The sequence below is a fragment of the Sparus aurata genome, chromosome 15, assembly GCF_900880675.1.
Source record: "Sparus aurata chromosome 15, fSpaAur1.1, whole genome shotgun sequence".
Lineage (NCBI taxonomy): Eukaryota > Metazoa > Chordata > Actinopteri > Spariformes > Sparidae > Sparus > Sparus aurata.
In genome coordinates, this window is record NC_044201.1 from 13,775,596 (window position 1) to 13,788,540 (window position 12,945).

Below are 12,945 nucleotides of genomic sequence, written 5' to 3' on the forward strand. Positions count from 1 at the left end.
CAGCATGAAATAGCATGATATATCAGAATGACTTATGCTTGATTACATATGTGATGGTCTTGAATAAAATGGCCTGAAGGTAACTCACTGAAACGTGGACTGATACACATTTACTTATGTCTGAAATTCACATCAAATTTGCTCAGAAACAAAAGTGCAGGAATTTACAGAGTGTGTTGGCTGGGGGTCTAACAGGAGGACAGTGGGATTCTGTAGGAGATACAGCACAAATGTCACAGCCACTGATGCGCAGCTGGTTGGCATCTATTCTCAGCATGTGCCACACGTTAGGACTGTCCACGTAAGGACATTTAGACCTACTAGGACAGACTAGTAGGGCGGTGGTCGGGGACAAAGAGGGGTGGTGGGTATGTGGGGGGGGCAGGCTGGGTCAGATTGGGGCCACGGGGTTGACTTTGACTAACTGTATACCTTGAGCGTTCAGACAGCATTGTGAGAAGGAAGGCTAACAAGCTCTCTGCTCCTCTGGAACAAGAAGCAGAAGCAAAAGAGACAGAACCCAGGGTTAGGAGCATTGTTACACATCCTGCATTACATACAGTGCTACAGCAAATGAGAAAAACTTCTTAGAAAAGGGGGAAGAGAAACTTCATTATGTTAGAACAATATCTGTGAGTAATATTAGCCCATTCATCATGAGGCACTGTTATGTAAGATGAAATAAAACTGCAGGAATATATAAACAAACAATGGGGAGGGTAACTGAATTACAGAGCTTTTTCATAAGTCGGCAGAAGATGACTTCAGTGCAAGCGATCAATCATGGCGCCCTTAAGTGGCAAATTTCACAGTCTAAATGAAATTACTTGGGAGCTAGAGCAGGGGGTTTCTTCCAGGGCAGAGCTCACATTCTCTCCTCCAAAATATGCCCCAAGCAGGTCACGCAAACACCTTCGAACAAGCACACACACACACATCTACACTCACACCATCAAAGCTGTGTTTCAATTTCACCGTCAATGGCTCTCTGTTCTCAGCAGCATCCATTTAATCACCAGACAGATACAGTCAGTCGTCACTGCTCATATAAAGTCTCAACCTGGCTTAGCGACTGCATGCATTCCTCTCCCTTTGTGAATATTTCTAGAGGCTATTCTGCGGCAGGTGTCCTCGGGCTGCATGTGCGACAGGAGTGTGTTGTTTGTGTGTGGATCGTTGTTTGGCTCCCAGCAGAGATGCTGATCTGGTAGAGTCTCAGCCTGGCAGTCCATGGGGACCCAGGCTTCACAGGAGCGATCAATAACCACAAGTGACATGTGCCAAGTGTATTATGTCCACGGCTTCATTGAGCTTATTTATTTTGTGGCTGTCGGCTTCAATCAAGGCCAGTTTATGCACACTGGGTGGGCCGATGGAGGGGGGACACTTGTATTGGAATGGACTTCGTGCGACTCCAAGTCTGGAGGGAAACAGTGAGAGAAACAGTGCTGACGAGGCTAGTTAGCGTGATTAAAAGGTGCGTCATCTAGCTTTGCACGATAGCTAGTGTAACTGGAACCAAACTGTACTAACTTTGTGGTGTATGAGCTAAATATTTTCTAATGTTTTCAGTCACGCTCTCTCTTGCTTCCTCGTTCACACACACACTCACCCACACTCTGAAATGCTGGGAGGTCCCTCAGTGCTGTGGGCATCATCATCATCATCCTCGGTCGTCTTCATGCCCACTGGGAGAGTGCAACCAGCCTGCGGCCGTGCCTGTCCGCAGGCCTCTGAGCTGGGCCCTGGCCCTGGCTCTGGCCCTGTGAGTGAGCTGCTGGTCTGGGGGATGGTGTACACCTTGGAGGAGTCAGCTGACATACAGTATCTGGCACCGCGGGCCAGAGGACTGCCAGAGTGGTGTGAGCCACTGACATGATAGCAAAAAATAAAGCATAATGTAACTCAAAAGTGACCAAAATGAGTGAATTTAAAAAGGTGCAATATGTAAGAATTGGCCCCCACGCTCCAAACAAATAGGGGGCAGCATATGCCACCAGAGTAACCGCTTACTGCTGCTAATTGTGGCTGCTGTTAGCTCAGTTAGACCTGCAACTAGTAATTTGAGACTAGGAGCTCAGGGACTAGGGTAGTGTTGATGTTTACACCACTAGCACAACAGCTTTGTACATGGTCAAAACTACTATTTCTTCACATTCTGTTGACAGTTTTAGTAAATGTTTCGACTAAAATTCTTACATATTGCGTCTTTAAAACAGAGAAAAAACATGAAAGCATAAAAAATACAATGAAAGAATGAGAAAGTATTACTAAAGCTCAGCCCGGCTGTTGACTCAGACAGGATGAAATGATTTCCTCTACGCAGAGTGTAGTCACGCAAGTTCACCTCTGACCTACATTTGGAGATGACTCACATGCAGTCTATCATGTGCTTATTCCTGCTGAACTTTGCCCTTTCAATATTTAGTCAAATATCAACTGACAAACTGGATTAAAGGGTCACTGCACTCAGATCACAAGTAGTGTATTTCACCACTTTCTACCAGTGGTATTTAGACAGTTTTATCTGCAGAGGCTTTGAGAAATCCTCCACTGTGTCTTCTGCTGATTTATTAAAAAAAAAAAACATCTTGATGAAATGGTCAAAAAGGTTTATTTCCTGAGAAAAAATTTCATGCCGTTTGAATGCTGTTTAAATGCCGTTAAGTGCCATTTCCTTGACTAGTGTTGCTGCTTGTGAAAATAATTAGAATCCCTCAATATCCTTATACTATCTAATCATTCACCTAATAACAGATTAATGCAGGATGAATGTACCACATTTGAAACAGCGATGTGAAAATGAGAAGCACTCTGCCCGTTTTTGCTCCTTTTTCACTTACAGTACAACATATGAGGGTGGACAGTTTGTGTTTGGTGTCAGCGACCTGGTTAGGATCCATCAATCAAGCATCATCTTGCAGTTTGCTGGAGAACTTTCAGCAAACACAAAATATTCTCCTAAACCACCCTGAGACATACGAGTTGGCTTTAGCTGGAGGCACTACACACTCCGCTTCCATATTCATGACCATCTGGGCCACACCCTGCAAAATGTGCTCCTGCTGCTTCACTGTTTGCTCAGATGACACTCTGGTGTCAAAGACCATTACATAAAAGGTGGGAAGCATCGGAGTAGTCAAGGTGATGGCGTGGGCTCTTTAATCATTTCTGAATGACATCCTGGAGCGGACAGTTCTGATGGCTCCCAAACCGGTCAATGATCTGAACAGATTGTGGTAACATAATCCTTTATGGCGTAAACAAATAGATACCCATTCTATTTCATACAGACAGACTGTGAGTGGCTGCAGGGCCAACCCTCTGTGACACCTCTCCTCTTCCCCAGATGGGCCCCGGTCTGGTGAGGAGGACTTGGACGACGGTGTGATAAAACCCCCCATGATGCTCTAGCCTGACAGCGGCTCCACCCACAAGGCTTTCAGCACAGCTGGATGAGTCAAGTTGTGCGGGTCAGAAGTGAGGGAGCACGGCTGGGTGAAAAGGTCAACTAACAGCTAGCAGCTATCCTTTTGCGCATGTGTTTGTCCGTGTGCGTGTGTGTGTGTGTTTTAATGGAAAAGATAATGGGCTAAAGTGTGCGGGGGTGGTGGTGGGGTATGTGTGAAGTACATCCACATGTTTGAACACAGCGGATAATGCTTCCAGTCATTCCATGAAAAGGGTGTGATTTTTCTCAGAGGGCAAATCAATGACCTAACACACCAGAATCAAGTAATTACCCATTGAGAGGAAAGAACATGAGAGTCATCACGCAAATTAGCTGGAGCATAATGTAGGGATTGTTAAAAAAGCATTAAGTCTCCGAGTTGAGCACTAGGCCTGCAGAGCAGCTTGAATGCTCCTTGGCAAAGATACAACAAGTCACTGGAAGTCTGCTGGAAGAGTGAACGTTCCTCCTATAGATATTCCCTCTTTTGGTGTTGCGATAATGGCTTTCCAACATGTCACTGTCTACCATTGGTTTTCAAAAACATATGATTCACATAATTTTTTACACCATTCAGTGACACACTTGTAGCTTCAGATGTACTGTATACATCAAAAAGAATAGGAAACAACATCTGAACTGTTTTTAAGGGGAAAAACTTGAATAAAACACACATCCTGTGTCTGGACTATACCTTGAGTGGGATGAAATCTCACTCAGGTCGCCGATGCTTCCCTCCGTCACATGACTCGACATTATGGCGGAGGCGTAGCCCTGCGGCAGGTAAAGCTTCCCATGCTCCTCCTCCGACGCCCCGTCCTCGTGGTGCTCCGATACCCAAGGGTGCCCCTGCTCCCCCACCCTGCCCTGCATCAACACCCGGGCCCCGGGGGCCACGCAGGGATTAGTGTCTATGCCGCTGTCTGTGGACGCCCCTTTGATGTATGTGAGGCCCAGCATCTCCGGGTCCATCAAGTCTCCAGAGCCAAAGTGCTTATCGTCGCTGTTGCTGGAGGCGTTGCTCGAGAGAGTGTTGCTACTTGAGTGGCTCGAGTTTTTATCGCCCGTCTGGTCGGATGAGAGGGGAGAAGGGGGTGAAGGAGACAAAAATACAGCGGATCAGACAAGGTTAAGCAGCAGGTGCAAATTATTCTCAACGGTAGTTTTTAACATGCTTAGTGATAGGTTTACCCATCAGGCTACATCACATGTTCATGTGTCCCTGACGGGGGTGACAGCTTGTTTTTTCAAGGCTATTGTTAGGCTGGTTGACAGCGACAGGGAGGAAGATGAACTGAATATGCAGAATGTCAAACACTTACATTCAAATTCCAGGTACTTATGTGAGAGATGTGCATGATCTCGCCCTCTATATAGGTGTATAATATTCGCATCAACTTTTTTTCTCAGTTCTGATCAAAAAGTCAGAGGTAAGCTAAAAAAAAACCCAAAGTAAATAAATTTTTAATGTAGAACAGAAGTCTTATAACTCATTTTGTTGACTCAAAAACAGGCCTCGAGTGAAAGTTAACAGCAATGCTTCATTAAAGCAGACTTCAGGATTCTGGCCTGTCATGTTTTCTTCATTATGTTATGCTTCACACAGCTAAAACACAGAAACAACAAAAAAGAAAAACAAGCTCTGTGTGTTAGGGAAGAGAGAGGGAGTGGTCCAAATTTCTATCCACTGGCTCGGGTTAATGCAACACTGGCTAAAAGCACGGGAAGATGTTGTTAGCTGTGTGCGGCAGCCTCCAGCATCAAAGGAGAAATAAAAGACAGAAGGAGAGACTGTGCATGGGCCAAAAAAAAAAAAAAAAAAAGATAAGTGAGAGGGGAATATAGAGAAAGGGGGAAATGAGAGGCTCGAGCACTTAATATATTCAACCTTCTAGGAAAATGTGTCCTAGAAAAAGTGTGAGACAACCAGAAACTGTGATGAGATGAGACGCCCTGTTAGCATGCCAATGAAGGGAAAGTGATAAGTGCAACGAGCGGCTAGAGGGGACGACACGAGGTTGAATACCCCAAATTGAGCCGCTGCTTGCTGCAAAGCCCATATACAAGTCCAATTTGACCTCACCCTGACTTAAACACTGATGTCGGCTAAAGCAGCTTTGACAGAGCAGAGTTGGGCTCCAAACACAGCACACACACGGGCTGCATTAAACTGCATTAAGAGCTTCTGTGCCCTTCAAAACACGTCGACAGTCAACTTCTGAACACTTTCAATAAACGCAGTGTGGGCAGCTTGAATCAAAGTAAAATGAAAGTGGGTCAGGCATTTACCCTGGACAGCTTGTTGGGTGAGTCTTTTCCTCCTTCTCTCTGCTTCAGAGGGTTCAGGATCTTGGTGGAGGGGATGTGCCATTTGGCCTCTGTGGACCGAGAAGAAAAAGCAGATAGGAGTGTAGTTAAGAGCCAGTTATGAATGGACGGCACGAATTGCTGACGAGACAAACATTTCATTTCTAGCACTAAACCAACAAGATGTAACCTTTTTAAACCTTAAATTAACAGCTTCCAAATCATTTTGATGCCACAGTGTCTTGTAACAGGGTGAATAGTGTCTCCGTCTCAGCCACTGTGGCCCTTATCTCTTGTTTCTGCACAATGTAACTTCAATGAAAGGGTAGGATCACAGTGTTACGTACATGTTTACTTTAACATACAAGTTTCTAACAAATTATTCCAGACCTGAGATCTGTATTTACGACAGTGGCGTTGCACTCAAAATCTGTAAGGGGCACCAAATTGCACAAAATGCCAATTTCTGCATATTGTTGCTTTAATATGCACCTAGATTAGGCAAGGACTTTATAAAACTTCCATGTCATGATTATCCTGACCAAAAATAACTGCATTTCACAATATTATTCCGATAATCAACAAATATAATATTAAATTGCACTAAAGACATTCTGAAATATCTTTACCTTACATTTAGTTTCCAATTTGTAATCAAATTTCAAATATCTATATTGCATCACAGATAATACAAACATCTCTTTGAATCTACAGTTTAGCAAAAATTGCGGAGAGATGACAACGAGGGAACAGCTTAAGAGCAACATGACTGCAGGCTGAAAAAGAGATAAAGTTGTTGCTGCATGCAAACTGTAATACGAGTGGTATATGCCTTTTCATCTGCCATGTAAACAGCTTTTCCAAAATAAGGGCAAAACCTGAAATATTTCATGCATGTGAATATAGTTGATCTTAAATAAGGTAATCGTGAATCATAGAAGATGAAAGATCGTCAGACTCACCCGCAGACCTGGTCCTCTCCAGGGTGGGCTCCCTCTCCCTGTGCATCTCTCCGTCTCCCCCCTGCATGTCCCCCGCACGCTCATGGAGGATAGGGGAGGGACACCTGGAGACAGAAAGAAAGAGGAGGAAAATGGGCTGTAAATAATTTTTCTCTTCATTGTGCAAACGCTGTATTCTAGTCAGCAATAAAGGCTTGAATAGATTTACCACAGATGTACAGCAATTAGCTCAAGATCATTTAAGGTCGAATCACTTGAGCTTATAATAGAATAAAGAAGCTGCCAGACAACGCTGACAAGAGACCTCCTTTCATTTGACTTGGTGCTCGCTTCTTGCTCCTGACAAAAGGGAGAGAGCAGCAAATGTTTCAACGCGGGTCTTAATTAAACCTTGACGAGCTTCTAAAGGTTACAGCAGATGAACAGAGGCCGCGTCGCTTCATGATTTTCAGCAAAGACTCTGACTGGAGATCAATCGGCCAGTCAATGTCTCCGCTGTTGTGCAGCGTGGCGGCTCTGACAGGGCACAGTGATCCCTGAGAGTTCAGTGCACTTTAGAGGCCTCTGACAGAAAGGCAGCAGCGTGGAGCTAAGCCTCTTGTCATGGTCGGCAACCACTTGCAGACAGACATTGGTCTCTGATGGGTTCTGCTCATGTACAAGACTCAGACTGACAGATGTAATGCCTGTGCAGTCTGAAGCCATGCTGCCCTGCAAACCACCAAATGAGAATATTGAAAAGAGATCTATATTGATATGTACAAAACACTTGAACTGGAAAATTATAATGGCAGAGAGAAATTGTGGTGGCTATAATCATGTTGACAGAAGCTAAAAGGTCTCCTCTGAAGTCGCCTTCTCGTGTTCTCACCAGGATTTTACTTTCCTTGTGTTCGATATGGCCAAAAACATTCTTTTCAAAAGGCTTTCTCCCAAATTACAGCGTAGTTTGCTAAAGTGGCACTTAAGTCGCAATAGGAAATGGTGAAGGACAAGAAAGTCTTCTTTATAATCACTTCCTATCACACGTAATTGCTCACCGTTTTTAAATATCCAGAACATAGGAAGGAAGATGTTCTCAAGAGTTACAACAATGCAAAATACTGTACTTTGCTTGGATTTGAATGGCTATAAAACCAAAATGGTTTGATTTTCAAAGTTCCCATTTATGTTTGAGGTAGCCTTTATGTTCATCTGAATGAAATCCTGAAACCAAGGCTCGGGATAACTGAATGGAAACTATAATAACGGACATTAAATGGAAAAAAAAAATCTCATACATGAAACTCATCATCTTCCCTCTTTTATGCTCTGGATGTGGTATTAAACTATGCCAGGCATAATTTCATTGTTTTGTTAGATCACTTCCTGCACAAAAAAAGAAAGAAAGAAAAAAGAAAAGAAAAGAGTAATGACTGGCCAAAAGTGCACTGATGATTTGGTCATTTCATGGGGAAAAATTGCTGTCATTTTGCAAAATTGCAAGTTCTCAGAAGTAATGCTGGGGCTGATTGTAGCTGCATTCATTACTGCTAAGCCTCATGTTCCTGAAGGAACTACGTAGGGGTAGAGGCTATTTTAAAAAGAAAAAAGTAAAGCTGCTGTGGTCCCGTACCCGTCATATCCAGGCTGCTGGGACCAGGTGCCGCTGCCGCACGGTCCTGGATCACTGGAGGAGGACTGGTTACTGGGGGAGCTGCGGTAGTGCTGGTCTCCCTTGTTACATGAGGTGACCTGTGGGTTCTCCATATCCTGCATTGTCCTGCAAAAACAAAAGGGCAAAAGACACACAAAGAAAAATGAGCATCGTAACTTCACAGAGGCCAGGTTATCAAGTGAATGCTATATCAATGGTTTCCGCACTACTCTTTCAGTACGGATTATTATTTGAAACCTCTTTATGTTAAATATTTACATTAGATTTTTGACTTGAGAAGCCGAAATTTCACAACAAACCTGGGAGCATGTCTTTCCCTCACTATTACCCACATTAATGACTATACTATTGGGTGAAACTCCAGTAAACTGTCTCTTGCACGTGAGCACCGTGGATTATGTCTTAGAATGTGAGAACTGTCAGTGAGGGAGAAGGTGTCTTGTTCTCCAAAGACAAACAGAAACAGAGATTAGTTCTGCTAATAAGCCTCAGTGAGTAATCCAGATGGTGGAGTCCTGTTTGTGTGAAGAGTGAAGAAGAAGTAGCTTCCAAATGTGAGAGGGTGCTTCAGATTCCTACTTTGAAACATAAACTCAACTCTGCTGTGACCTGTTAAAGGATGTTAACTCACCCCAAACCATCCACAATGTACGTTACTGGCTTGCAATAAGCCCTGGCCTGACCTGACATGACAAGAGGTTTCTTTGCTTGCTTTTGCCTGGTCAGAGGACTTTGGGAACTACAGTCGAGGGGGAAAATAAACACTGGATTTGAGTTTTGTCTGCTGCCTGGAGGCCTTCCTTTTAACACACACACACACCAAAGTAGGTTAGATGACCGGACGGAAATAAGAGTGCAACAACACAGGCAGGATGGCTTTCACATTAAGTCTCAAGCCAAGGCTAGCTGAACGCTCTTCTTTCTCTATACACTCTATACCACTTTCTTCTATGTGTCCCTTTTTCTTCTGTATTTTGTTTTAAGACGAGTTCAGTAATAGATTTGAATTAAGCTCACATCCCAGGTGTGTTCTCCTTTTTTAAAAATTTAAAAATCCAAAGAATTACAAGCATGAAGGAACAGTCGGAAAGATCAGAAACAGGCAGGTAGATTTCATAAAATAAAAATCAAGTAGAACTACATAATGAAAAAATCACATATAAATGTCTTTGTGGAAGGTGCCAAATTCTCAGCATGAACCCTTTTTCCTTCGTCATCAGGTTTCCTTTGTCTGGACCTCCATGGGAAACTCACTAAACTGTCAGTAACTCAGTCGCAGCACACATCATTGAGCCCTTTGGCCAGATCGCTACATTTCCTCCCCGGCTGAAGCGTTAGTCTCCCCAGTCGGGTCCAGGCGCATTAATGTGAACCAGCAGCAGCTGCTTTTTGTTCTCCTTCTCTTCCGCCCTAAACATAATGTAAAGTTCGAGATATTGAACATCATTTTTCCTGTCTGCGCTGCAATAACATGCGAGGCTACGGAGATTAGCGGCTGTCTCAGTTGGCTGCAGTATAGGTGTCATATTTTATAGTGCCAAGTCTGGATTCAGCTGTATGTGTGGATGGGATGATGCTTTATCTAAGGTATCAAGCTTCACATATGTCCTATAGACCAGCGGTACCCAACCCTCCCTTTGTCAGACATCTCTCCACAGCACTATCAGATTAACTCAAGTGCCCTTTTATTGATACCACCTGTCATGTTTTTAAAGCTGTTCATCTGAATTCACACTGGATGTTATTTAACACTAGTGATTGTATAGAAGTGGATATTGTTTCAGTCACGTGTCGTCTACTTAGAGTGGACAAAGCGGACATTTTAAGTGTTTATTATCGTACTTTTAGCACATTTCAACCAATTAGTCCTTAGTCACAACACTTTTAGCTGTTTTAACTTTTTATTCATTACATTTAGCTAATGTTAACTGTTAAGACTTCCTTGCGTGTTTGCTGAATAGTTCTCACTCAATTTTAATGCTTTCAATTTCATGCTACCATGAATAGCAGCTAGCTTGCTATTCATGGTAGGTATGACTTTTCTTTCTTTTCCATCTCGGTCGTTAGTCCAGCTACTCTGCAATCTCTGCACGTACTCCTGGTTCATTGTTACTATAGGTACATGTTTGATTTCTCTCCTGCATGTCCACACAACATGAAAAATACATGAAAAAAAAAAAAATAGAATATGTCACCGTAGAATATTCCCCTCCTGTCTCTCTCCCTCCCTCTTCAGTCTATGCCTCCTCCGTCCCCCTCCTGTACTCCCACTCCCTCTGGGGTGCTACATATCGTGGTCCGGGGAAGAGCTCTCTCTTTGTTTCTGCAGTAATTGGATGAGATGAGCTGAGCTGTGTCAGTGTCCCCATCACCTCCTCCTCGGCAGGGTGCAGGAAGAGGGAGGGGAGGGATACGGAGAGGGAAAGAAAGGAGCGAGGGAGAATGGAGTGCTCCCACCGCCAGCAACTCTGATTAGGCAGAGAAGGCGGCCATTATCCCAGTATAGTCAGAAAAGGCAACACCAGGGGGGGTCAGTGTGACACACTGGAAAGGTTATCATGACTGTAGGGGTTTCATTAGAATGAACAAATCACTGCTTTACATGGCTCAATGGAGATGTCCAAAAGCGACACGGTCTAGGAGAGGAACAAAGTCTGAGTGTGGCCTTATCATCTAAAGGGAGATGAAAGCAGAGCCGTGAATTCATTGGGCTAAAATGCTCTATTTATATGTATGCAAATAATTGAACACAATAACAGCACCTCAAAGTGTTACTGTGGTTCTTTTCTAAATGAGAGAGGCTGACAGTTCAAAGATTTTATCTCAAAGGATTGGATCTTTCGAGCGTCATAATGTTTGATAGCAAGCGTTGCTCTGCGCAGCTTTCTGAAAAGGAGAGGAGATAGCTTGACTTCTAAAAATGTCTTACAGCATCATTTGTTCTCTTGGGCTATTGCATTCACTCTCTTTTTCACACCACTGCAAATAATGTTGCTGTGAAGGTGAACATTTTCAGTAGCTCTTGTTGTACATACTAATATAGATGTGACTTTCGAGTTGAGGTTATTAGCTAGTGCTGAAAACCACATAAATATTATTACACTCATAAAAACTGAACATGTACAGACCCAAAAGTATTTTGTTCTTTCACAGGCAGCTAATGGAAATCTGGTTACAGCCAAGTAGTGGTTCTTCGTCGTGTCTGGATCAATATGTGAGTATTCATTGTCTGCTATTGCTAGCATTATTGTGTTTGTCATCTGATCACTTTGAGTGATGAGGCAAGAAATGGAGTGGGAGCTGATGCCGGTTTACCTGGACCCATCTGGCAGCTTTCGATCAAAGGAGGTGCTCCGTGGGATAGCTGCTTGGTGCTGCTGGAGAATCTGCTGGCACTGCAGGCGGTCAGGGCCCTGTGTGGGTGAGCCTCGGGATAGCTGTGCTCCTGCAGCTGTGGGCACCCGATGCCAAGTGGTGTTTCTCCTGAAAGGTGTCTTGTACTCGCAGGGTGTACCCTCGCTGTCGACTTTGTACTCCACCATGGGAATGCGGTAGAGCTCGGAGCAGCCCCTGAGAGGGAGGGAGGGAGGGCGGGGACGTGGATGGAAAAAACTGTTACAGGTCAGTCAAGAGGTCGGGATGAAGACAATCATAACAGTCATGTGTTGCAGGTTGCCTTTTCTTAAGATAGCACCTAAAATATCAACTCTTCTGAGCTCTGCTTTGTTCGCCAGTGAGATGCTAGCTCGTCAGTATTAGATCGGGTGCTGCTGAGCAGGTAGTGCACAGTGGGTTCATCTAAGCTTGGTCGCTGAGAAAAGCTGCATGTTGCTGCTTGAGAGAGTAGAGTGAGAGTGAGAGTGGGAGAGTGACCATAACCAATGAGCTAAGAGAATCAGGGAAGGGGACGAGCAGAGTCTGGTGATAACCAACAACCAATTGCCCCACTGGGGACAAATCAAATTATCTATTCATTGACTGATTGAGAAATCCTCTGTGAATTTGTCACTGTGAGTTACTTCACCGTCATTTTTCCATTAATGGGACAAAAAATAAAAAGATTATTGCAGGTTTCATCTGATGAAAATCTTACAATTTGCTGAACAGCTCCATGGAGAACACAGTAGATTAATCTGGGACCAATTTCCATTATTTTACTGTATCACATGATTCCAACTATTAATTGTTATGATTATTGCATCAGTCAATAAATCCACATGACAATAGGAGAATGATTATCAGTAATGTGAGAACATTATATTACATGTTTTGATAAGTTTCCCATTAAAAGATTTAACAAAATGTTGCTGTTCGGAAGAGTTCAGGATTTTAAGCTGGTGCTTCATACCGTACAACACAGCTGACACTGACGTTAAAACTGGGGTGAGGGGAAAGATTTATTGCTTGTATTACCATGACTACACCAAAACACACTGATGCTGTCAGGAATATTTAGCCTGAGGCGGACATCTAGATAAAGTGTGTCAACAATACACACACACACACACACACACACACACACACACACACACACACACACACACACACACACACACACAGTTGCATGT

At 43.7% G+C, this 12,945-nt stretch overlaps 1 protein-coding gene across 9 annotated transcripts in view; it reads right to left on the reverse strand.

Moving 5' to 3' along the window:
• The window catches only part of LOC115596462 (signal-induced proliferation-associated 1-like protein 2), a 90,247-nt gene that overhangs the window by 12,837 nt on the left and 64,465 nt on the right, over positions 1 to 12,945 (reverse strand). For 4 of the 9 annotated variants that reach the window (XM_030441600.1, XM_030441593.1, XM_030441594.1 and 1 more), the window contains 7 exons: positions 11,693 to 11,989; positions 8,336 to 8,482; positions 6,721 to 6,824; positions 5,741 to 5,829; positions 4,146 to 4,519; positions 1,613 to 1,870; positions 433 to 486 (listed from right to left, as the gene is read on the reverse strand). In XM_030441600.1, the coding sequence (XP_030297460.1) occupies positions 433 to 486; positions 1,613 to 1,870; positions 4,146 to 4,519; positions 5,741 to 5,829; positions 6,721 to 6,824; positions 8,336 to 8,482; positions 11,693 to 11,989 (1,323 nt within the window). Of the gene's footprint in view, positions 1 to 432; positions 1,421 to 1,612; positions 1,871 to 4,145; positions 4,520 to 5,740; positions 5,830 to 6,720; positions 6,825 to 8,335; positions 8,483 to 11,692; positions 11,990 to 12,945 lie in introns of all 9 variants that reach the window. The other 5 variants (XR_003986907.1, XM_030441597.1, XM_030441598.1 and 2 more) reach the window with 5 other exon arrangements.